We start from the raw sequence: 25671 nt of genomic DNA on the forward strand, positions 1-25671 counted from the left end.
GTGGGGGATAGGCTAAATGACCTCTTTGTCCCTTCCAGCTCTAGACTTATCATATATTTTAATTCCTAGTTCCCTGCCCTCCAACAACATCTTTTCATTCAACACAGATGACAAACACTTGAGGAATACCTGCAGGCCCCCCAGCATGGGGACATATAAAGAAATATCTTGGCAACCCAAGTTTGTCAGCCTTCATGCTAATCCTGACATGACCTGGGACCACATTTCCAATAATCGGGTCTGCATCTTCTCCTCTGTACCCTCCTCCTCCTCCTCCCCACCCCCACCCCTCTGACCATTCTTGAGTTCTTGTTTTGATTCTTAGTCTGGTATCTCAGTTCCTAAAAAATTGGGGTCCTGCCTTGTTCACTCCATTTCCCAAGACTAGATGCCTACCAGAACTTCTCTACTACTTAGAACCCAGCTTTCCTAATGCAATGTCCCAACAACTTTCCAGGACATTCCCTACTTCTGGGTATCCCTGATGTAGACTGCCTGCCTGTCTGGACATTCTCTCATTTCTGGCTTCTGGGACCCACTCTAATCATGTGCCCTGCTCTGATGGCCCCTCCTGGCCAGCTCCAGCCTAGCCTGTTCTGCCATTGGCCAAATCTGGTACTAATACATTGCAGGTTAAGAATGGAAGAAAGAGTTGAGCTCTCTATAGTCATGAAGACAAGGAATTTGTCCCTAAGGTCTTTTTTCTCATTGTTTCAGGCCTCCAGAATAGGAATGCTTATATTATTTCTTTATAAGAAAGGAGGGAAAAGAAAAGGACCCAGCTTAAGATTCCTAAGAGTCCTAAGAACAACTTATGGAAACCCCTACCTTCTCTCAAATCATAGAAGTTTTTATCCTGAATCACCAGTTCAGTGAATTCAAAAGTACTGAGAGAAATCTACTAAAACTAATGGCTACTGATTTGGGTAAGTGCCCATTCTGCTATGATGTTTCCTGATAAGAATACTTTAATATCCCCTAACAAATATCTAGTTGTTTATCATCCCAGAAGAAGGAAGGTCTTAATACATGAGCCCTGACTACAGCTCTGAGCATTAAATCTGTTGTTGAAAAGTAGGATGAGCCTGCTAGGCATTTGGAGGGAATTATCAAGTTGGAGGATTAGTGAAGGGAGAATTAGCCAGGTTCTTCTGTGTATACCCCACAGTCCAAGTAAGTATGTAGACAGTGCCAAATCTGCCTCTGGAAAGCCCAGTGATTGCTCCCAGAACAGGTGAGTCTGCTGAATAGACAGGTCAGAATCAGCTCATTTCAGAGCTGGAAGGGACCTCAGAGGCCACTGAGTAAAATCTATGCCTGGCCAAGAGTTCCTTCTCCTGTGTCCCTGACCAGTAGGCATATAGCTTCCACTTGTAAACCTCCATCAGTAGACAACCCACAACCTCTCTGGACAGCCCACTGTAATTCACAGATGAATTTAAAGGGAAAGAAATGAGATAAGCCATGATGGCTGGCTCTTAAGTATTTCTGCAGAGCTTGATTTTTAAGAATTTTGCAATCCTTTATTGATTAATCCTCAGAGCGTTTCAACAAAGGCACAACTATTTCTATTTCTATTTCTTCAGGTGTCTAAGCAAGGAGCCAATCACTTTAGCACTAAGAGGCCCAGCAGAAGAAAAGCTGGCAGGTATGTTAATTATTCCACTTAAAATCGAGAGTGTACATGTGTGTGTGTTTAAGAAAAATAGATGCTTCTATATCTATCCATAGGTTTTTGAGTAGAAACAGAGGCCAGAGGCAATATCTAGCTTCTGTGTAACCTGCAGAGCTAAACTTCTAAAAACAACTTCTCCTCTGTGTGTAACTAGGCTCGTGGTTTATTGCTATTGATTACACTTTTTAAATTACTTTTTCTGAATCTGACCCTTTAAAGGCACCAGATAAAATCATGGCTTTTTTTTCAGAGTCAATAGGTCTCAATTTATAACAACATTTTTGGCAGGTAGGCCTTTTGTCCTTAAGAGAATTGCCAAGAGTGGCACACACTTCCACCTCTCCATGTTCCCAGGGCTAGACAGAGAGAAAGGCAGCACTTAAAATATGAAGAACTGATAGACCAAAACATTCTAAACTAATAACTTGCATCATGTACCAGGCATCACCAATATTTTTAAAGTTTTTGTCTCCCTGTCCCCAAATAATGATTTAATCTTCAATTTTCAATTCTTTAACTTTTAATTTATCATCCATATTCTTGTGTTCTCTTTCATTATTATTTAAAATAACAATAGCTGTATCCCATGTGGTGGTTCAGTCTATCCTCCGGGAGAGGCCAAGGCTAGTGGATCACTTGAGCTCAGGAGTTCAGAATTGTAGGAGGGCTAAAGATCATTTGGTTGCCTATCATAAATCCAACACAAATATGAGAAGGGGTGAACTGGGTCAGGTTGGAAAAAAATTTGATTTAAAAAATCTGGTTCATCAAGTTAAAGCTTTTGTGCCGGTCGTTTGAAATCAGGCCCTTGAGTGTCTCCTGCACTTCCAGCCCAGGAGAGATGGGAAGATTCAGTATCATAAAAATTAAAAAATAAAATATTAACAGCTCACATTTACATAGTGCTTCATAATAGACAAATGTATTATAGAATCTCAAGGTTGTAAAAGACTTATGCAACCTATAGATAGGCAGGAAAGCCCTCTAGAATTTCCTTCAAAAAGTATTCATCCAACTTCTGCCTGAAGAACTCTGTTTGAGTAACTCACTACCTACTTAAGCAGGCCTTTCTACTATGGTGCTATAAATGTAGAGCTGGAAGGGACCCCAGAAGCATCTAGTCCAATCCCCCCATTTTAAATATAGGAAAATTAGGGGCAGCTAGGTGGCGCAGTGGATAGAGCACTGGCCCTGAAATCAGGAGAACCTGAGTTCAAATCTAACCTCAGACCAAACATTCGGTACTAGCTGTGTGACCCTGGGCAAGTCACTTAACCTCAATTGCCTAAAAATCTAAAAAAAAAAATTAAGAAAAAATGGGAAAATTGAGGCCAAGGCAGGTTCAATGACTTTTCTGAAGATCACACATGTAGTAAGCATAAGAGATGGTATCTGAACACAGGTTCCCTGATTCCAGAATCAGTCCTCTTTCCATTATACAGTTTTTGCCCACTTAATAAGTGTTTGTTTGATTCAAGTCAAATCAACAAGCATTTATTAAGTGCCTACTACTATGTGCCAGGCACTGTACTAAGTACCAGGCATACAAAGAAAAGAAAAGGAGAAGAAGAAGAAGAATGAGGAGGAGAAGGAGGAGGAGGAGGAGGAGGAGGAGAAGAAGAAGGAGGAGGAGGAGGAGGAGAAGGAGAAGGAGAAGAAGGAGGAGGAGAAGAAGGAGGAGAAGGAGAAGGAGAAGAAGAAGAAGAAGAAGAAGAAGAAGAAGAAGAAGAAGAAGAAGAAGAAGAAGAAGAAGAAGAGCAGCAGCCCTACTTTCGAGGAGCACACATTGTAAAGGGGAAGACAGCATGCAAACATCTTTTTACAAATGATACAGACAGGATAAAGTGGAGGTAATCTCAGGAGGAAGGTGCTAAGATTAAGAAATGGGGAAGGTTTCTTGTAGAAGGTGGGATTTCAGTTCAAACCTGAAGAAAGAGAAGGAAGGGGAAGGGGTGGATGGAGACCAGGAAGAGGAAGGGGGTGGAGAACAGGAAGGAAAGAGGGCCGAGCACAGGGGGATAACCAGTGAAAATACCCAGTTCGGAGATGGCACATCACTTGGGAGGAAAAGCAAGGATACCAATGTCACTGGATTGCACAGGTGAATAAGGTATAAGAAAATTGGAAAGGTAGAAAGGGGCCAGAATACGAAGAGCTTTTAAAAAGTTTTTTTAAGCCCTTTATAACCTGTTGCCTCTAATTTCTTCAATTCAAGCAGGAACCGTAACTTTCTTACAGCAAACCTGACAACTTTACTGACAAAAGTAAGTGCAGAGTACACTACTGCTCACTCATGTAGGACTCAGGACAACGTTTTCCACTGACCTATCCTCACTTTACTTGTGCAGGTCCCTAAGTGAGAAAGGGAGCTGAAAGGAGAGGTACGGTGACCACCTACTACATCTACATATCCTGACACTCAATTTTGTTCCTTGAAGTTACTTTGGGTTAGAGCTTTCATTCCACTACCCATCTACTCATCCTTTCCTTTGATGATTGAACCCAAAGATGTTGAGGCCAAAATGTCATTAAACAGTAATCAATTTACAAGAGTTAATTAGATAGTAAAATGATTTGGGGAGGCAAATGGGAACAAGGATCATAGGAGCCAAAACTAGTATGAGGCAATCAGGTCTCTGACTCAGGATGCCAGAAACACAGAGGGGGCTAACAGCATTTACGCTCCCTTGGCAATTTAGAAAGACCTCAGCTTAGCACCTAGTCAGTAAGTTTTTAAATAATTAAAAATGAGAAATTACAAAATGCTACCTAGTTCTGGCCCTCTGGCTGCTATGCATCAAGTGATTTTTGTGACTCTTGTGACTTTGCTGTGTCCTGAGTCTCCATCTATCCACATGAGTCGGTGTCCCATGACATCTCTGGGTACCAAACACATCTGCATTTGTCCTAAATAGTCTGCTTGAGGATACTTTTCATGCTGCTCACCCCTGTCCCGTTTTGTGAAATTTAGGGATTGCTGAGGATTATTAAACTGAAGGTTCTGAAAATTTCTAAATGCAATTTAATTCAGCCTTCAGTTCAGAGCCAAGTTATAAAAAAAAAAAAAAACAGAGGGGTACAAAAAGAAGGGCCTCCTTTTGTCTCCATTTCCCAGAACCATTTGATTAAGAACTTGAAAAGAACTTCCTCTTCATTCTACAGATGAGGAAACCGAGGTCACAAGCACTTAAGTGACTGGCTCGATGTCACAATGTTAATAAATAGAAGAGCAGCCCATTCTGCCTCTACTAATACTAGCTAACATTCATAAGGCATTTGCCACATGCCAGTTAGAGTACTTTACAAATGTCTCGTTTGATCCTTACACCCTGGGAAGTAGGTACTATTATTACTCTCATTTTTCAGTTGAGGAAACTGAGGCAGACAGAGGTTAAATGACTTGTCCAAGGTGTCTCACAGCTAGTAGTGCCTGAATTCAGATTTAAATTCAGTTTTTCCTGACTCCAGGCCCAGTGCTCTGTGCATCTCTCCACCTAGCTATCCTAAGGCAGCCATGTTCACTCCGTTTAATCTCTAGACTCATCCTTTGCTCTCCTGACTTCTTTCTCTACCATCCCCCCACTTGGATATTCCCCCCACACTTTTCAACTTCTTTTTGTACAGTATCTTCCCCCACTATAATGTAACCTTATCACAGGCAAGGACCACCTATCTTTTTGCTTCTACCTGTATGCCCAGGGCTTAGCACAGAGCTTGGCATGTAGTAAACATTTTTCATAAATGCTTGTTGACTTTCTGGACCTAACAATGCTTTTCTATGAGTTAATGTGATTCTTCTCTGCCTCTGAAAATGAAGCTGGCAGAGACAAGGACTGTCTATCTTCCCCACCCACCCCCACCCCATCACACTTGAAGTATCTTCTTTCAAACCCCTATGGAGCAACCTTGACAACAGATAGGGGACTGCTAGCAAGGAATAAAGAGGCTCAAGAGAAAATGCCTCAAGTGGTTTTGTTTTTTTCAAAGAGGTGCTCCTAGGGGGCACCGAAAGAACTTGCAAATCTCGAGACACTCATCTCTCCTCCATTAAGGGGTCTCACTAGGCATAGACTTCTGACCTTGAAGAAAAAGCACAATATAAATAATAGAATTGAAAGTGCAAGGTCTTTCGAAGCTATTTAACTAGGCAGAACCTAAGCCCAAGAATGCCTGTGGAGAAAGACCCCGATAAGGAGCTCCACAAGCCTGGGCAGAGGCTTTGACCCATTGTCTTCAGGAAGAAAGCAAGAAAGCAAGTACCTCCCAGAGAGTTCCATGAACAAGCTTTTGAAAGGCTTCCTAAATATCTCCTGGGCACCTTAATTGGACTTGACGTATTTCTAAAGGCATACAAACAATCAAAGATTCTAATGTCCCCATATTCTTTCTGTTCCTTAACCAAATCACATTGCAGAATTTTTTTTTCATGTTTCTCCATAGCATTCTTATTTTTACCTCTCTCATCCTAGCTTACAGAGACAGAGAGGCACAGGTCAAGAGAAAGGGTGCAGAAAAGGGAGGGAAGGAAGAGAAGGAAAGAAAGGAGACAAGAAGAGAGGAGGAGAGGAAGGAAGAGACACAGAGAAAGGGAGAGAAGGAGGAAGGAGGGAAGGAGGAACAGGAGAAGGAAAGGAAAAAGAGACAGAAAAAGTAAGAAAGAGAAAAGAAGTATGTGGGGGAGGGGTTAGGCAGAGAGAGAGAAGGAGAGGAGGAGGGAAGGGTGAAGGAGAAAGGGAGAAGGAGAGAGAGAGAGAGAGAGAGAGAGAGAGAGAGAGAGAGAGAGAGAGAGAGAGAGAGAATTCTGTACATTCTGTTCTCAGTCTGTCAGACAGTCAGCGAGTGCGGACTTATCCTGAATAAGTTCCCCTCAGAGGCCCAGCGGAAACCAACACTCCCAGAGATCAAAGTCACAGGCACAGAACAGAGAGCAGCAACCCGGCTGACGTTTGTCTAGCCAATCTTTCCAGACAGCAGCTATTCACCAGCCCATACCCACCCTGTCACTGTTTATGTCAAACCACTGCTACCACCTTCATTGCCAACCATTCTTGAGGGGAAGGGGGGGTGTGGTAGGGTTGGGAGGGGATTCATTATCTATTAATGAGCTCTTCACAGTCCCTGACCCCTGAGGCAAACACTGCTCCATTCATAAAAGGCCTCAGAAGTTGGCCTAGGGGGACACAAAGCAGCCATTTCACAGCCAGGACACCATGTTGTCCTGGTTTGCCCCATTCACAACAGAGAGGTGTAAAACAACTGTGAATGGCAGGCAGACCCTGAGAGACAAACAGACCGAAGGAAAAGAAGGAAGAAAAAAGAGGAGAAGAAAAAGTATTTGGGGAAGACCTTGACCACAAAGGGGAATCAAATTCCACAAGAAGAGTAGTCATAACCCAACTGCAGGGGCCCATAGCCACTAAATGAAGAAACTGAATCTAAGATGCCAGGCAGTGCTCTTTCTAACTCTCCCACCAAGTGGAACAGAGCCTGCCATAACATTTTAGTTACATGCTATGTTATTATGTAAAGGATTATTTTTTTTTCCTGAAGGCTTATTTGGCATATTGAGGAATGAATTTCATTCATGAAGAGCAACAATCTATTTTTATGATGAAACTGGAGAAACTGCCCACTGTCCCTTCCTTCATTTCCTGCCTCTTAATGCCAAATCCCTCGTGCTTATCTCCCTGTGTGCATACTAGAAGATGAAGAGCATCACTAACTTATCGAATTGACTCAGAATTTACCTGAAGCTGTAGATAGCAGCTTTCTTTGTACAAAAAACAAAAACGGGTTTTCCCACCTTTGTGACTTCCCAGCTTTTATAAAAATCTCTGTAGTTTACAAAAGTGAAAACATTTTTCTCATTTTTCAAATGGGTAGATTTTTGTCTCCGTTTCATGTTTAGTATCAGGCTGAAGAAAACCGCCAAGGAAGGGCCAACAAACCACAGAGGCAGGTGCAGGCAGACAGAGGGCTTAGTTTTCATTTCCCAGAGGTCTATCGGTCATGATCATAATCATGGTGTGGTGCTAAAGTGACATCACTGAGGAATCAACATATTGCAAAAGAGGTTCCATTTGGTTTGAAGAAACTTTTTTGAGGCTTTTGAGGCTCTGTGTGATAGAGCAGGAAATGTAGATTTGGTTGCCAAGCATCCCAATTCAAATCTCAACTCTTCTACCTGATACCCAGGTGACCTTGGTCAAATCATTTCCTCTGTCTGACCACAGTTTTCTCATCTATATATAAGGAGACCAGATGATCTCTGAGTCATTTCCAGCTCTAGATCTGTGATCTTATAAATGCAACGTAGGCCTAGCTGAACCTCTAAAGAGGTCCTTCTCTTCCTTTGAACCTTAAACTCAAGCTTTTTAAAGGCTGTGTCCCCTGCCTCCATTCACATATTTCATTTTCTCTCTCCTTTCCAGTTACCATAGCATTACAGATTTAGAGTTGTGCAGGACTTTAGATGCCTTCTAATCTATAGGATTCTTAACCTGGGATCCATGGCTAATTTCAGGGTGTCTGTTAACTTGAATGGGGAAAAAAAAATCATATCTTTATTTCATTGTAATTGGCTTCCATTGTAACCTGTATATTTTATTTTATGCATGCAAAAAAAAATTTATTCAGAGGAGTCTGTATTTTCACCAGACTGCCAAAAGGGTCCATTCCAAAAAAGGAACCCCTGCTCTAGCTCCGCCCCTTTATTTTACTGGGGAGGAAAAGTTAGACCCAGAGATGTTGTATCTTACTCGTGTTCATACAGTTAAGAAGTGTCAGCAATGGGACTTGAGCCCAGAACTTCCTGACATTCAGTCTAGTATTTTATCTGTTCCACCACTAAATGGAACTTCCAGTTTGACCCAATCCTTCCATTACTTCTGCTGTGCCCCAGACCTATGGAAACAGTTCACTTGCACTGCTCTACCACAAATATTGAGACTCTGTGATGGTGAGACAAGCACATCACAAGAAACAACCCTGAGATTCAGTCCAAGTGAAAAATAAACAAATCCAACCGTTTACCTTCAAATGAGACTCAGATTCTTACTGACTTATCAAAAATCATTTCATATTTCTTTTTTCTTTCTTTAATGAGCTCTCTCTCTGCCTGTCTGTCTGTCTCTTCTCTTTCCCTCTCCTCCTCCTTCTCTCTCTGTCTCTCTGTCTGTCTGTCTTGCTCTCTCTCCCCTATCCCTTTTATTAAATTGTTTTCAGTCTACATCATTCAAAAAGAGATTATTGCTAGCTTCATAAATACGGAAGGGTACACATGTCCTGGCATCAAAACTACAGCTCATGCCACACCTCCTGATGTGCAAAGGACATTTCATTTTTCTTTCAAAGTGCAGTTTAGCCAGATGGCCCCTGGGAAAAACCTTCTCTGACACCCTGGCAGCAGGATTAGAGTTTGTTAGGGCTTCCCAATCTTGGACTGAAATATACTCAAGAAAACACCACTTAGCAATAGGGCCCCAGAAAAACACGCTGACCCTGAGTCTTCCCCATTTAGAAGACAAGCAAACTCAGCTTGGAAGGACTCTATAGGATAAATATAATCAACTCATACAATCTCTTCCATATTCTCTTTTTTTCCCATACTACAACATTACTTAATTTACAGATTCTAGAAATGTAAGATAAAAGAGATTCTCATCTACAATGTTATATTTCAAGCACAAATTTTATTTCGGTTTGCATGTTAAAAATTAATAAGAATTGTTCTTGTGCTTGGACTAACATAAAGCACACATGCGTATATGTACATATGTGTACTGTGTTTATATATCTAGATGTATACATACATAACAGTCTACATGTATGCAGTGTGTTATGTGTGTGCTGTGTGTTATATGTACATGTGTGTATACTTATAAATGTATACAATAATATATATACATATATATTACATTTCCCCATGATAAATTATGAAGTAGATAGTGACAGTATTACCACCCTCATTTTTAAGATAAGGAAACTAATGCTCCGAGAGGTGCCATAAACCCTAATCCTGCTGCCTTTCAGTATTTATGAATACATATACTATTATAAACACTCCTATGTATCCATATATGTATATGTGTGTGTTTGTGTATATGTGTGTGTATGTGTGATGCCTTTGTGTTGCAGTACTGCAAGTGCCTGGGCCCCATTCCAGTCCTTCAGCTTCACATATCAGGATATGCCCAAACTTCACTGGCAGATGAGAAGCTGTGTCACTGCAAACTGACTGTGGGAGCCCAGACCCCCAACCGTATGTGAAGGCTGGAGAAAATCTTTCCTCTCTCCGAACTACAAAAACCTATTTGTTTGTGGATGTTACGTGCACCTAGCTTCCTGTAAAATGAGGAAATTAATGCAATTACAGAATCTTAGAGTTGGAAGTTCTCAGAGGTCATCTAGTCCATTGCATACAGACTGGGAATCGGCTTTACAACATCTCCAACAAGTGGTCTGGCCTTTACTTGATGACTTCTAGTCAGTCACCTTATACTTATTCTTACTTTTATATATGTACATATATGTATAGATACATGCATACATACACGTATACATGTATACATACCACTATATGTGTGGTACAATTATACACACCAACAATCGTACACACATATATAATAGCACGTAAATGTGTATATATGTGCACATATGCATGTATATATGCATACATATATATCCACTTTGTGTCCTCATGAACGACATAGACAAACATCTTGTTCATGCCTGTTGGTTCATTGCCATACCTTGGAGATATGAAATTATAGAATAAGAAACAACAGGGGATAGCTAAAAGGGGGCAGAATTCAGTCCATGTTGGGACTTCATCACAACACTCTAGGAGTCTGGTCATCCTCTGGCCCAGCTATAGGTGTACAGGTTGCCAACAGAGCTGGGCCAACCTCAGCTCTTAGAGAAGGCACCAGATGCAATTTGTGATTTTAAGAATTAATACAGAACAGAATTTCAAACCATGGGGTTCTACACACTCACTTACATAATAATAGCTTAAATTTGTATAGAACTTTATGGTTCATCAAGTACATTCCCTCATAATAAATTATGAAGTAGGTAGTGCCAGCATTACCATTCTCTTTTTTTAAATAAGAAGACTAATGTTCCGAGAGTTACAATAAGTTGTCCAAAGTCACACAGCTAATAAGTTTCAGAGCCAAGATCTGGTCTCAAATCTCTTGATTACAAGTCCAATGTTCTTAGCACAATATCATACTACCTCTCTGAATGGAATCATGCTGTCACTATTATAATGATTCATATATACATTGTATGCATATGTGTATATATAAACATAGACATATATGAATATATACATATATATATATGGGGGGGAGTGTGTGTGTTTTAGGGTTTATATAGCTAGAAAGGAGTCTTAAAGACCATTTAGAGTAATAGACTAGGTCTATTCAGATTCCATTCATTCAACAAGCATTTTTGAGGGACCTACTTTATATATTTCTGAGGGACCTACTATAAATTCAAGGCACTGTATACAGAGACTAAAAGAAAAATCTATGAAGTACCATACTGAGGTACAATAAATTAACTTCTCATGTACAAGATAGGGGAGGCACAGCTAGATGCCAGTCTATGGGGAAGTACCCTAGAGGACTTTTAGTGGAAAAGTCCAATATGAGTTAAGGCAAAGCAACACATGGGCCAAGGAAATGAACATGAACTTGGACTGCATTGAGAGGCATAATGATATCTACCAATCAATTAACTAGCATTTATTAAGCACCAGCTTAACCTTTGTGTGTGTGTTATGAACTCCTTTAGCAGCCTGGTGAAGACTCCTCCTCAAAATAATGTTTTTAAATGAATAAACATAATCAGTTATCCCTTCCATGTTGCAACTTTCCCCATCACGTTTTTGGTATATCATGGGTCAGCATAAGAAATTAAATGGGGGGCAGCTAGGTGGCACAGTGGATAGAGCACCAGCCCTGAAGTCAGGAGGACCTGAGTTCAAATTTGGCCTCAGACCAAACACTTGACACTTACTAGCTGTGTGACCCTGGGCAAGTCACTTACCCCCAATTGCCTTAGGAAAAAAAGAAAAAAGAAATTAAATGGGAATTTTTAGAGAGTTTTGCAGAAGCTGCAAATGACGAAAGCAGCAGATACACAGAGCCTATGACCAAATATTTAACCCAAATTTTACAATAAGGTACTGTAAATATACCTTAAAAGAAAAAGAAAAAATTCATATTTCTTCTCTGGGAAAAAGGGAGGGCCAAAAAATTTTGCCTGGATTTTCCAGGTCACAAGGCACCATGACCCTAACCCCAATGACATAGAAGGGATAACTGTACATACAATCACAAAGGAAACCAATTATACTGAAATACAGTTGTAGATACCTTAAAGTTCATGGTTAAAAATCCTTGATCATTATGAGTGTTGCTCATGACAACACACAATGGATGAACAGAAGGGCAATAACCTCATTGCCCCCTGCTCTGGTCAGACCATATTACCATTCAGTCTAGGAAGCATCTTTCAAGATGCACAAGCTGAAGCAGATCTCCAGGGGGCAACAACCGGGATGGTGAGGGGACTTGAGATGGTGTCATAGAAACATCAGCTAAAGGAACTGAAGATGTTTAGCCTGAAAAAGATAAGACTCAGGAGGAACATTACAGCTATCTTCAACTCTCTGAAGGATTGTCATGATAAAGAGAGATTAAACTTGTTCTGTCTGGCCCTGAACTAGGAGCAAGGCTTGGAAGTTTAGACAGTTAGATTTAAGGTTAATTCAAGGAAAAGAAGAATTCTAAGCTGCCCAAGGAGAGAATGGACTGCTTTGGGAGGTGGCAAGTTTTCCCTGACTAGAAGTCTTCAAGTAAAGCCCAGAAGAACAACTTGTTGGTGATGTTGTAAAGTAGATTCCCAGTCCAGTATGCAATGGACTAGATGACCTCCAAGAATTCCAACTCTAAGATTCTGTGATTGCATCAATTTCTTCATTCTACAGGAAACCAAGTACACAGTGGATAAAGTACAGGATTGAAGTCAGAAAGACCTTGGGTTCTAATCCTGACTGAGACACTTACTTGCTACGTGGCCCTGGGCCACATGTCTTCACCTCCCAGCCTCAGTTTCCTCATCTGTAAAGCTGAGAATAATAGCAATAATATGTGTAAAGTGCTTCACAAACCTTAAAGCATCATATGAAATGCTAGCTATTTTTACAGAGGAGGAAGCCAAGAGAAATTAAATGGGTAGTGATCAAAATGTAAATCTCAAATTATCTCTGGATCTGTTAGCTGGAAGAATAATCCAAGACTGAAACTAAGATAAAAGAGAAAGCAAAAAACTTCACAGATTCTTAGGAGATGGCAGGCAAATGGCCTGAGTATCTTTTCCTTAAACAAATGTGAATCCCTTTAACAGACATTACCGTACTTGCAGAAAGTGGTTTCCTCACTCTTGGTCATCCTACTCCATTCTGTGATGTATAAATGTATTACATTGTGTAGCTGAATATGTGTGTGTGTGTATTTACGTACATGTGTATATATGTATTATATATATATATATATATATATATATATATATATATATATATATATATATATATATATATATAAAATAGATGTTATCACATTCTTTTCACCTTTTCAATGGGATTCAACTAGAAACGGCCTAAGAACGAGTCCCTATCTCACTATAAATGATAGTGGCTAAAATTTCTACAGCGCACATTTGTTTCTCACAACACCCCCTTGAGGGAGGTGCTATTATTATCTCTTATTTACAAATAGGGAAAATGAAGCTTTGAGAGATGACCATTGTTCACACAGCTAGAATAGGATTCAAACTCAAGTTTTCCTAATTCCAACTCTAGTACTCTATCTAAGATGCCATGTTATTATTGTTGTTGCTATGTTTAATGTTCTTTGGACTCTTGTTTTGTTATTGTTCAGTCATTTTGGTCACAGCTGACTCTTTGTGACCCCTTCTGCGGTTTTCTTGGCAGAGATATATGACGTATAGGTTTGCCATTTCCTTTTCCAGCTCATTTCACAGGTGAGGAAACTGAGGCAAACAGGGTTAAGTGACTTGCCTGGGGTACACACCTAGTAAGTGTCTCAGGCCAGATTTGAAGCAGATAGAGGACTCCTCCTCATTCTAAGCCACGTGCTCTATCCACTGTGCCACCCAGCTGCCCCAGCTAGGATTCTTGTACCGGTGGATACAATGACTGCTCGTCTTTTGTAGACTTACTGAAAGTATTTATGGAGCAAATTCAAGAATAAACAGGATAATAGCAGGAACAATTTGCTCCCATGTGGTTTTAATTTCTTCTGCTTATTCCGAAAGCTTATCATGCCAGTATGAGTATTCATCACGGCAACTTCCCAGTTTCCATTCTTATTTCATCTAATCTGGTTTTTGATTTCATATGATTGTCCTGCATTAATCTACAATATATTGTTAGGTGCCTTGGAGATGAGGCTATCACTGACAAAAAAGCAGTATGAAGTCCTTGCCTATAACTTGATAAAATGTTTTCAATTTTGTTAAGTGGTAGTACTGTCATATTACAAAAACATTCGCACCTTTAATGTGGTTTGTGCACATTGAAAGTTTGCCTCTTTTAGTGGTCAGTACTCTCTGTGCTATGGGCAGCTAGGTTGTGCAGAGCACTGGAGGATCTGAGTTCAAACCCAGCCTCAGACATTTACTAGCTGTATAACCCTAGGCAAGTCACTTAACCCTGTTTGCCTCAGTTTCCTCATCTGTAAAATGAGCAGGAGAAGGAAATGGCAAACCGCTCAAGTACCTTTACCAAAAAAATCCCAAGTGGGGTCATGGAGAGTCAGATATGACTGAAATGACTCAACAAACCCTTTGTACCGAAAGATTGCCTGCAGGCCTGACAGTTTTTCTGATGCTCTCCAATGTATCTTGTCTTTTTTTTTTTTTTGGATAACAGAGCATGAAGGAGGGCCACTTGTTCTACTGCCCTCTGTGTCAATCTGATCATCACAGTGGTACCCAAAAATATCTGCTTATAACCCTAGACCATGTCATCTGTCTCTTGGATGCATAGGAGCAGCTACGTCACCCTGGCCAACATATTAACTCAATCCTTGGCAACACCAGAGCCCAAGTGGCCAGCTTTCAGGGTTGTTGTTATTATTATTATTATTTCCTGAATTGCCAATACAGGTTACCCGAGTTTTCTTAGAGATCATGTAGTCAAACCTCCTCCATTTACAGAAACAGGAGAGGAAAAGTGTGAAAACATCAAATGATTTGCATGAGATCATACTGGGGATAGCAGAATCAAAATTTGGACTAAAGATAATATAAAATAATAATAATAATAACTAACATTTACAGAGTGCTTACTACGTACTAAACATTGTGCTAAGTGCTTTACAATTATTATATTATTTGAACATTGTGCTAAGTGCTTTACAATTATTATATTATTTGATCCTCACAACAACCCTGGGAGATAGGAGTTATCATTATTATTATTATTATATAATTATTATTCCCATTTTACAGATGAGAAAAATTAGGCAAGTGGAGGTTAATTGACTTGCCCAGGGTCAGACAGCTAGTTAGTGTCTGAAGCCCAAGTGGTATCCACCTAGCTATCAAATTTCATGAAGGTAGGGAGGTGCTTTTTTTGGTGTAATGCCTGTAATACCTACGCCTGGCATAGTGCCTTATGCTCATACACACATGTTGTATGAACCCAGGTCCTCTGACTTCAAATCCTGTGTTCTTTTTTTATTGACTATGCCTGTTCACTGCTACTCAGCCTAGCCTCCTTTGGATTATTGTGAAGGAGAGGAAGGATAATTGTGTCAAGGAATTTGAAGACTCCCACTAATAGTTGGGTAAGTTTCACACTCATTGGTGCAATCAGTTCTCTCTGAAGGATGGTTTGGGAATTGGAAGTTTGCCTTCCTCTGAGTGTGACAGGATTGAACAGGACATGCCCAAAGTGGCCCTTCCTGATTTCAGTCAAGTGCAGTGCCTCAGCTCCCTTCTTGGTGCTCTGGGGATGAAGGTCACTTCCTGACATGTGCACGGCTGAGCTGAAGCTACAGCAGGTGGTCGGCAGGAATCAAGAAGGGAGCTTGTGTGCATGTCCTGTTCAAACAGTCTCCGCTAAAAGAAAGACAAACTCCCAAGTCTCAAACCAGTCAACAGAGAAAACTATCTGCACACTACCCCTACTTGGAGGAGTCTTCCAATTCTGTACTGTCCCCCTCCCCCAACGATCCAAGGGAAGTTAGACTGGCTAGCAGTAAACAAACATAGCATGCACAATCGTTTATTAAAATGTTATTTCTCAGCTCCATCAGCCTTCTCTCAGTAGTAGTTTTTCAAGGTCTCGGCTCTTCCTTAGATTGCACAGAAGGAAATTAAACTCTTCCTTTCACTCCTGGCTGGATAGAGCAAAGCCTCATTAATTCAGATTCTGTTAATTTGCAATTTGTGACAATTTTGACAGGGATAGACTGAAGTTTACTTGTAGTTACAGTGGGGAAAAAAGAGTTTTCTAATCAAATAAATTGTGTAAACGAGACTGCAAGAGGACATTTACTTACCTAAAAGGATAAACTGCTTTCTGGCACTTTATAAGTTCCTTCTTAACATATAAAAAAAATTGATTGGCTAATTACAAATCATTCCTTCCTATAGATCCGCAAGGAGCTTTGTCTGCCACAGTTCAGGCCCTCATCACCTCTCACCTGGATTATTGCAATATTCAACAAACTCTTAATTCCTGACCTTCAGTCTTTCTGCCTCAAGTCTTTCTCCACTCCAATCCATCCTCCATTCATCTGTTAAGGGGCTATTTTCAAAGCATAGGTCTGACAATGTCACCATCCTCATCCCCCATGAGCTCCAACATCAGATATAAACTCCTTTGGCCCCTTCCTACATTTCTAGTCTTCTTATACTTGACTTCCTTCCATGTACTCTATGATTCAACTACCTTGGTGGATGTGTTCCTCACTGTCTGTGCCCTGTGCCTGGAATGTACTTGACCTCCACATCTTGGTTCCTCTGGCTTCCTTCAAAGCTCAGCTCAAGTCCCATATTCTGCTGGAGGTCTTTCCTAGTGCCCCCTAGCTGCTAGTGCCTTCCCTGCTCAGGCCAGACTCTTACTAGCTGGGTAACTCTAGACAAATCACCTAACCTCTGTTTGCCTCAATTTCCTCATCTCTAAAATGGGGGTAGTAATAGCACCTACCTCCCGGGGTTGTTGTGAGGATCAAATGAGATAATAATTACAAAATGCTTAGCACAGTCCTTGGCACATAGTAAATGTTGTAAATATTAGTTATTATTGTTATTATTATTATCTTCCTTCTACTCTCGTATATAGTTTGTGTAGCTATGGAGCTCAAGGACCATGCTACTCTTAGCAAATCAAACTCTAGAAATACTTGACAAAACAATTGAATCGTCTCCTGGTTCAATGGGAGCAGACTTGAAAGCATGAATTCATAATAATTCTGCCCTCAGGAGTGCAGTCATGAAATATATTAACCCCTCATGATTATGTCCTTAGGTAGAGACAAGGGAATTCTCTAACAACAGCAAGTTCAGGTTGAAATTTCAGTCATGTGTTGGGATACAGCTCCCACAAGCAAAGGGACGCAAAGAAATGCACAGGTGTGGTAGCCAACCACGGGTGTCTATGAGAAATGAGTTGAGGTCAGTCAAAGAAATGAGATTAGCAGTCTTTAGCAGAATAAAAGAAAATATTTAGAAAGGGATTCTAGTCTTACTCAGCTGAAGTCAGGCAGGGAAAGGAGACAAGGATCACTGGGTCCTTCCCATTCTATGGAGAGTATCTGCTTTTTTTTTCAGCTTCCAACTCCTGAGGGAGCAGCCACTATTAAAAAAAAAGGCATTTTATACCTTGTTTCTTGCTCCTTTGTTGAATCTCCCTGGAATCATGGGATTAAGGATGTAAACTGCTGAGCTGCCATCATCAAACTGCCCTGTTCCTGTCACCACCACTGTTGCCCTGTGTCCATGAGAGAAACATGCTATCTCCCTCTCCTCTGCATGTTTGGGCCTTTTTCTTCATGGAGGCTCTCCTTTTGGACCCACCCTAGCCCTAAAGCACGTGATATTTCCTTGCTTTAGCAACTCATTTGCTTTAGCAAAGGTGGTTAAATGGTACATAGTTATCTACACATGGTCTCCCCTATTAGAATGTATGCTCCTTGAGGGCAGGGCCTTGTTTCTATAATTCTTTCTTGTCACTAGTACTTAGCCCACATACCTAGCACATAAGCACTTAATACTTCTTAAGGACTGACTTTCACCAGTTGTTGTGGATACAAATAATTTATCCTCTAGGGTCAAGCTTAATTAAACTAGCCAGCAGAAAAGATAGAGCGATCGCCAGGCCTGGACTCAAAGTCATCAGGACCTGCCTGACCTTGCACATAGCCTTCCAGAACCTAGAGTCATCTCCAGACCAAAATGAAGCACAGGAGTAGGACTCTAACGGAGAAACCTACCCAAAGACTTCTCCAGTTTGGGCCTGAAGGGGAAAAGTGAAGATAATCACAGCTCCTGCCTCCCAGGGCTGTTGTGAGGATCAGACAAGACATTATTATAAAGTAGTTGGCACAGCGCCTGGCACGTAGAAAGGCTAAACAAACGTTTGTTGTCGTTGTTGCTCTTGTTATCATCATTATTATTATTATTACATTAACTGGCTAGTTCTTTATTCTTCACCAGAGCTCTTTTCCCTATCCATGTCGTCAATGGGAAATATGCCCATGCTGAACATTCACTGAACATTAATGTTTGAACTGTCACAGATTGAGTTCCTAAATTCCTGAGCTGTCTGCCTCTCTGGCCAGCCCCCAAATCCACAGATACATAAATTCGCAGAATCACACGATGTTATAACTGGAATGGACTTCAGTGATCATCTTAGTCATTCTTCCTCATTTTGTAGATGAGGACAACTGAGACCCACAGCACAGTATACTGCTCTCAAAATAGACCCCTGAAGCAGTGGTTCTTAACCTTTTTTGTGTGTCCTGGACCCCTTAGGCAGTCTGGTGAAGCCATGGACCCCTTCTCAGAATGTTTTCAAATGTATAGGATAAAATATATAGGATTACAAAGAAAATCAATTATGTTGAAATACAGCTATCATGATGTTTAATATGGTTGTACATGTTTAGCCTATATCAGACTTAGCTCTTCTCAGCAACACAAGGATCTAAGACAACTCCAAAAGACTCACAATGGAAAATGCTATCCACATCCAAAGAACTATGGAGCCTGAATGCAGATGGATGCATACTATTTGTTCTCCTTTTCTTTTGTTATATTATTTTGGTTCTTCTTTCTCATGGTTCCTCCCATTAGTTCTAATCTTCTTTACATCATGACTAATGTGAAAATATATTTAACATGAATGTATAAGTAGAGCCTATATCAGATTACATGCTGCCTTGGGGAAGGGGGAGGAGAAGAAGGGGGAGGAAATTTAAAACTCAAAACCTTATGGAAGTGACTGTTGAAAACTAAATATAAATAAATCAATTATTTTTTTAAATTTATAGTCTATATCTAATTGCCATCTTGGGGAGGGGAGAGGAGAGGAGGAAGAAAAAATTTGGAACTCAAAATCTTGAAAAAGTGAATGTTGAAAACTATCTTTACATGTAATTGGAAAAAGATAAAATACTATTAAGTGAAATATAGTTATCAAAATATATTTTTGAAAACAGGTTCTCACACCAGCCCTGGAGTCAGGAGGACCTGAGTTCAAATCTGGCCTCCGACACATTACACTTACTAGCTGTGTGACCCTGGGCAAGTCACTTAACCCCGACTGCCTCACCATCACAATAACCACAGGTTCTCAGACTGCAGCTTAAGAATCTAGGACCTAAGGTATAAAAGTACAAAGACTCATCAGTCACATGCTCTCTTTCCCCATAGACATCCTTGCCTTGCAGTCAGTGTGGGACTACACAAGTCTGGAGAAGACTTGCCCCCTGCAGAGAATAAAAAGCACACATTGGGGGGGGCAGTTTGGGGGGCTGGAGATAGCAGAATAGAGGGAGCCAAAGACAATTATCCTCATCAAGACTGGGCCACTGAAAGCCTGAATCCGTATTTATTATATTACTGAAAGAAAGTAAAACAAGGACACAAGTGTGTGTTGTTTTATTTCTTCATTAAAAGGGGAGCAAGGAGCTTTTTAGTATGGTACAAAATTTGGAGGTGGGAAGGGACTGATTGCCCCCCATTCACCTTGGCATATGCTGAAGATTGTGCCTACATCCTGCAGAGCAATAACCTCTCTTGCCAGAACCCAATACAAGCTATAATCCCCCAACCTGCAAGCCACAGCTGTGCGGACCATTATCTATGTGTCTGTCTGCATATGGGTCAGAATCCAAGCCTGCCTTCAAAAACTTACTACCGAAGCACCCCCTGCCTCTGTGTCAGCCTCTCATCACATGTCCTTCTACTGTTAGTGGGAGCAACCGGTCCCCTACTAAGACACATCTGTTCTTAGTCCCTATTACAACAGGAGAAAAAAAATGACACCTTCAGCCATATTAACCAATTGAGGCTGTCTGGTTTGGTTTGCCCCTGTTGCTACCATGCAAGCAACCCACTGGGTTAAAGACTAGTGACATCTGTTAAAAAGTAAGAGAGGAGAGGAAGCCACCAAAAGTCATGAGTACACTTCACAGCATCAAGCAACTCCCCAGTATCACTCACAATGTGGAACAATCTGCTGTCGTAGACTCAGTTTTCTAGTTATTGATCTTAAGTATTTAAGCATGTGTGCATGTGCATATACATTCCTTACAAATATTCTAGAAAGGGAATTGAACTGAAGAGCAGAATAATTGAATCAATTGCTTTCAGGTTTCAGACTACTGTAGGGTTCCCCCCTCCTTTTCCTGACCAGGGTTTTACTAACTCCTAAGGAGTTATTCCTTCTCTCAATCCCATTAGTGTCAATTAGAGCTGCCTATCTTATCAAGAGGGGAAAAAAAGACCTTAGTTAAGGTGGCCACTCTCTTTGAGACAAGGGATCCTAGTCGCTCCACAGTTGTCACATAAATTATTGTTATTATTTTTTAATAAACAAGGGAGTTTGAAAATCGATGCTGATATCATGAAGGAATGGATGAGAAGTAGTATTGTGTGATGGATAGAGGACTGGCAGAGGAGTTAGAAAGTTCTGCCTCTGCTATGGAATAACTAAATGATGAAAGGCAAGTCACTGGAAGTGACCCAAGCAAGCTTCTAAATTACAGACTAGTTGCCAATCTGTTTTGGTGGATGGAGTGTCCATGCTGGGAGTTCCTCCACACTCATGAAACCAACTAAAAATTACTTAAGGGCTATGAATAGAAGGTTATTATTATTATCAACATCAATACTAAGTCACTCCTAAGATGAATTGAGTCATAAATGAGCCTATGCCTCTATATGATAGTAAGGGGTTCCCTCCCCCATGTTCCTGAAAATAATGGCTTTTCTTTGGCAGCACTTCTTTAAAGGGGTAAAAAGCAAAAATTAAAATGTTCTTTCACTCCCACTTTGTCAGAGAAATGAACTGTTTTCCCCAAAAATCTCTCACAAGACTTTGTGTATCATTTTTTAAAGATCTCCCCAGCACATTACTACTTGGCACCCCTTTGGTTCTAGTGGCTGCCACAAGACTGATGATACCAACATTGAGACCTTTCTATGAATTGACTCCATCAAAGCCTTTAAAAAAAAAGTTTAATATTTTACAATAGTAATAAAGAGTGCTACTCATGCATTTGGAATTTCAATTTTTTTCTGGACTAAAAGAATATGAAACCTCCAGGATAGTTAATAACATATTAATGTATGCACCTAGCAACATCTCTTCTCGTACTAAAGGGTCACCATAACCTCTAGGTACTTTTCACCTAGATAATGCTCAAAGCATTATCTTTTAAAAGGGAAAGGAGACTCTGTCCCTATTCATGTGTTAATGTATTCAATCAAATGAAAAAGGAAGTTTTTCCATTTCAACTTGCATCTTTGCCCTTACCAGAAATTGTTAATTGGAAACTATCACCCACATGTTTGCAGGTGGATGAATCGCTCAAATTTTCCTAAGACATTAGAGCAGGTATATAGCCTATAATTGCAATATACACAAAAACACCAGGTGCAGATCTGAAAGAAGAGTGATTGTATCGCAAGGGGCATGACTGCGAACTCAGTTTGTGACTCTGATGTGATGCGCAGCGATGCCCCAGAAACAATGATCATTTACCTTCCTCTCTTTTGCGTTTGTTGGTTTCAGCGCTAGGAGATGTAATTCCCAGAATTCCACTAATGGAGTAGGAGGAGCCAGCTGAATCGGTACTTGCTGAAGACACTTGGGTCACAGAGCCTGTGGAGACTGAAATAAAGTCAAATTGTCACAAAAAATAAAGCTATGAGAGAGGTTCATAAAATTTAGAGCTGCAGAGTGCCTCAGAGAGACCACTAGTATGACACTGTAAGCGTCACGGTCACTAGGAGTTAGCCATCTTCTTTCCCTTGCCCTAGCCCTTGAAAGAAATAATCTGAATGTATACACCGAGCCGTTGCTAAAGTCTGGCAAACCAAAGAGGTTGATTTGCCCCAGATGCCACGCAAGGGGAATAGGTATCTTAAGCAGCCTAGGGCTGATTGGTAGGATATGTAGATGAGGTTCTCGCGTCCATGCAATCAACACAATTGGCAGCTATTCCTACCTCTCCCCTCAAATCTTTCCTAATCCGTCTCAGCCCCACCCATGCAGGACTAGGACTAACTGAGGAAGATAAATGGATTTTGTAACCTGCTGCAAGCTCTTCCTTTTGTGACTTCGATATCTCTTGCTCCGTCCTGCAAAGACTTTCTCCACCCTCCCGGTAAACCTGATTTCACCTGGATATAAATGTTAGGTAAAAGGGATTGGGAGTGGGGTGCCAAAGAGTGGGTTTCATCCTGATCCCCACTACGGATTACCCTGATTCTAACAGGCAAAACTGCAAACATGCCCTAAAAGGAGGGGTGGGGTGTGGAAATTGAGTTTGCACAATCTTGTGACATCACAGTCTCATCGAGCCTTTGTATACAAGCTTTTTAAAATTCACGGATACTTATTTTAAAAGAACCAGAGCAAGGATAGCAATTCGTTAGGTGGATCTTTCATGTATTATTTAGAGATGATGTGAACTGACAGTATAGTATGGAGGAAAGTGTGAAGGATTTGAAGTCAGAGGACTTAATTCAGTAATTAAGATCCTGACTGTCATTTACTAGCTGTGTGACCTTGGGCAAGTCACTTAACTTCTCTGCCTCCCAGTTCCCTCATCTGTAAAATGAGAGGGTTGGACCCAATGACCCTTCCAGCTCTGGATCTATCTAGTCCTTTCTTGTGACCAATGAGCCTCTGAACAGAATGAGAAGTCACGCAATGGTTGGGCTCTGAACCACTGGAGGGAGTGCCTGATGTTGATGACGTCCTGGATTCAGGCCTTCAAAATCAAGGTTTTGGTTTTGGTTTTTCATCAACGTACTTTACTTCCACCTCTAAGTTTAACATATTTGATAGTGAAAAGAGCATTGGACTGGGGATCAAGAGAACTGAGTTCAAATCTTGACTCTGCCATTAACTATGTGACTTTGGTCAAGACATCTCACCTCTCTGGGCATCTATTTCCTCATCTTTAAAAATAAAAGGTAGGGGCCAGATGAGTGCTAAAGTTCCTTCCAGTTCTAATATTCACATTCTGTATATGATTCTATGACACTCCCAACACAGAGCTTCCATTGTCCTAAGAATTACAATATACGTCAACTGTACAATCTGTTTATAATCCTGCTTTTTCTACCGTAATCCTGACAGCCTTTGAACGTTGTTACTATTTTAAAGTGTAAATTTGCCTATAGGCCAGTTGAATTACATTAACAACCAAGGGAATGAAAGGACAAAAGGCCAATTTGCTTGCTTCTTCAGCCCTTCCTCCGATTGGTCAATTCGTCCTGGAACCTTCATTTTAAGGAAATTCCCAAGTCATCCATGTTCACTCCTTTATTCCTTCCCAGCTCTGCTCCTGACTCTCAGGACTTTTTTCTCCACCATGACTCCTTGAATACCTTCTTTCACCCCTCCCCAATCCTCTTTTCAGCTTCTGTTTACATATTGTCTTTCCTCTATTAGAATGTAAGCTCTTTGAGGATAGGTTCTGTCTCTTGAGCTTAGTACAGTGCCTGGTACCTAATGAGTATTTACAATAATAATTACATTATATTATAATATGATTACCATGATCATAATATATTATATTGTTATAAAAATATAATATCTAAATAAATATAAATAATAATCAGTGTGATTATAATATAAATAATAATAAATGTTTGTTGAACTGTCACTCTTATAGGTACAGTATTTAAGTATCCTGTTTGGAATGAAAAGGTGAAATAAAGTCTTTGTCAGTGTCAGACACTAGAGGGAGGCAATGTCGTACTGTAGAAGGAGCACAGGAGAGTTAGGGAACACGGGTTCAAATCCCACCTCTTATGCTTACTACCTGAGTAACCTTAAGCAAAGTTGCTTAGTCTCCCTGGGCCTTACTATCCTTAGCTGGAAAACAAGAAGGTTGGACTGGAAGGTCTCTGAGCTACTTTTGAGCTCTACTTTAGTGATCTCTGATCCTATAAACCGACATTGTTTTTGTTTTCAGTTGTTTTAGTCATATCCGACTCTTAGTGATGTCATTTGGAGTTTTCTTGGCAAAGATACTGAAGTGGTTTGCCATTTCCTTCTGTAGTTCATTTTACAGATGAGGAAACTAAGTCAAACAGATTTAAGTGACTTGCCCAGGATTACACAGAAAAGAAAAAAAACAACTGACACAGCAGCTTGAATATCATTCAGGTGCCACAAAATAGTATTGAGCACCTACATTGTGCAAGGTATCTTTTCCTAAGTGCCAAGGAAGATTTTTAAAGAGAAGAAGAAGAAGTTTAAGGTATTTCCTTAAATACCAAAACTGTTTCCTAAGTACCAGAGAATGGTCTGTTTCGTTGTGCTGGAATGATAAATTAGCCCTTCTACATCATATTCTAGTTCAATTCCATTTCTATGTCTGTAACATAGTTGAAATGACATTTGCCTCCTACAACATGGAGATCAAGTATACAGGACATTATAATTTTACTTTTTTTTTTTGAGAAGCAGCATGATATTAAAGTGAATAGAGAGCTCATCTCAGAGTCAAGAAAATCTGGGTTCAAGTCTCACCTCTGACACATACTGGATGTGTAACCCTGGGCAAATCCCAACCTTTCAGTGCCCCCATATTATTCACCAAGTTGCAGACCACAGACAGACCAATCTGCAAAGGTACAGGGAGTGTCCTCATTCATAGTTCTCTATACTGATGAAATTACAGGTCTGTCTAATGTTGTAGATAACACATGAAATATCTATTGCATTTAACCAAATAAATGTTAGTTATTATTACATGGCTAGCAAGTGTCAGAGGTGAGATTTGAACCCAGGGCTTCCTGACTCCAAGGCCAATATTCTATCCCCACAATCCAATAAGACATTCTGCCTTCTGCAGTCCCATGCATTCTCCCCACCCACTCGTAAGTGGAAGAAGTGAGTAATGGACCTCACAGGAAGACCAGGAGAAGACATCTGAATTGGCTGTCTATACAGCCTAAATTGACCAGATAATTGCCAACATCAACTTCATTCTGTTCCTGGGAGACTTAGAATGTCAGACATAGGGGAATTAATACCTGTAGCAGTGAGAAATGCTATTGACTCAGGTGTGCCATGACAGTGGAGATCACAGAAACTCCATACCTTCACTGGCTCCAGAAACCTTTCTCTGCATCATCAGAAGTCCAACGGGATCACCTCCTTGACACCCATCAATTACCCCCAAGACTATTTTTGTGTTCCCACT

General features: G+C 40.5%; 1 protein-coding gene across 4 annotated transcripts in view; it reads right to left on the reverse strand.

Moving 5' to 3' along the window:
* PAX5 (paired box 5) overlaps nucleotides 1-25671 on the reverse strand; it is a 354065-nt gene that overhangs the window by 293975 nt on the left and 34419 nt on the right. For all 4 annotated transcript variants that reach the window (XM_078153035.1, XM_021004585.2, XM_021004586.2 and 1 more), the window contains exon 5: nucleotides 21990-22118. In XM_078153035.1, coding sequence (XP_078009161.1) covers nucleotides 21990-22118 — 129 coding nt within the window. The remainder of the gene's footprint in view (nucleotides 1-21989; nucleotides 22119-25671) is intronic.

The sequence above is a fragment of the Phascolarctos cinereus genome, unplaced genomic scaffold (genome assembly GCF_003287225.1).
Source record: "Phascolarctos cinereus isolate Bilbo 61053 unplaced genomic scaffold, phaCin_HiC Scaffold_4;HRSCAF=312, whole genome shotgun sequence".
Taxonomy (NCBI): Eukaryota; Metazoa; Chordata; class Mammalia; order Diprotodontia; family Phascolarctidae; genus Phascolarctos; species Phascolarctos cinereus.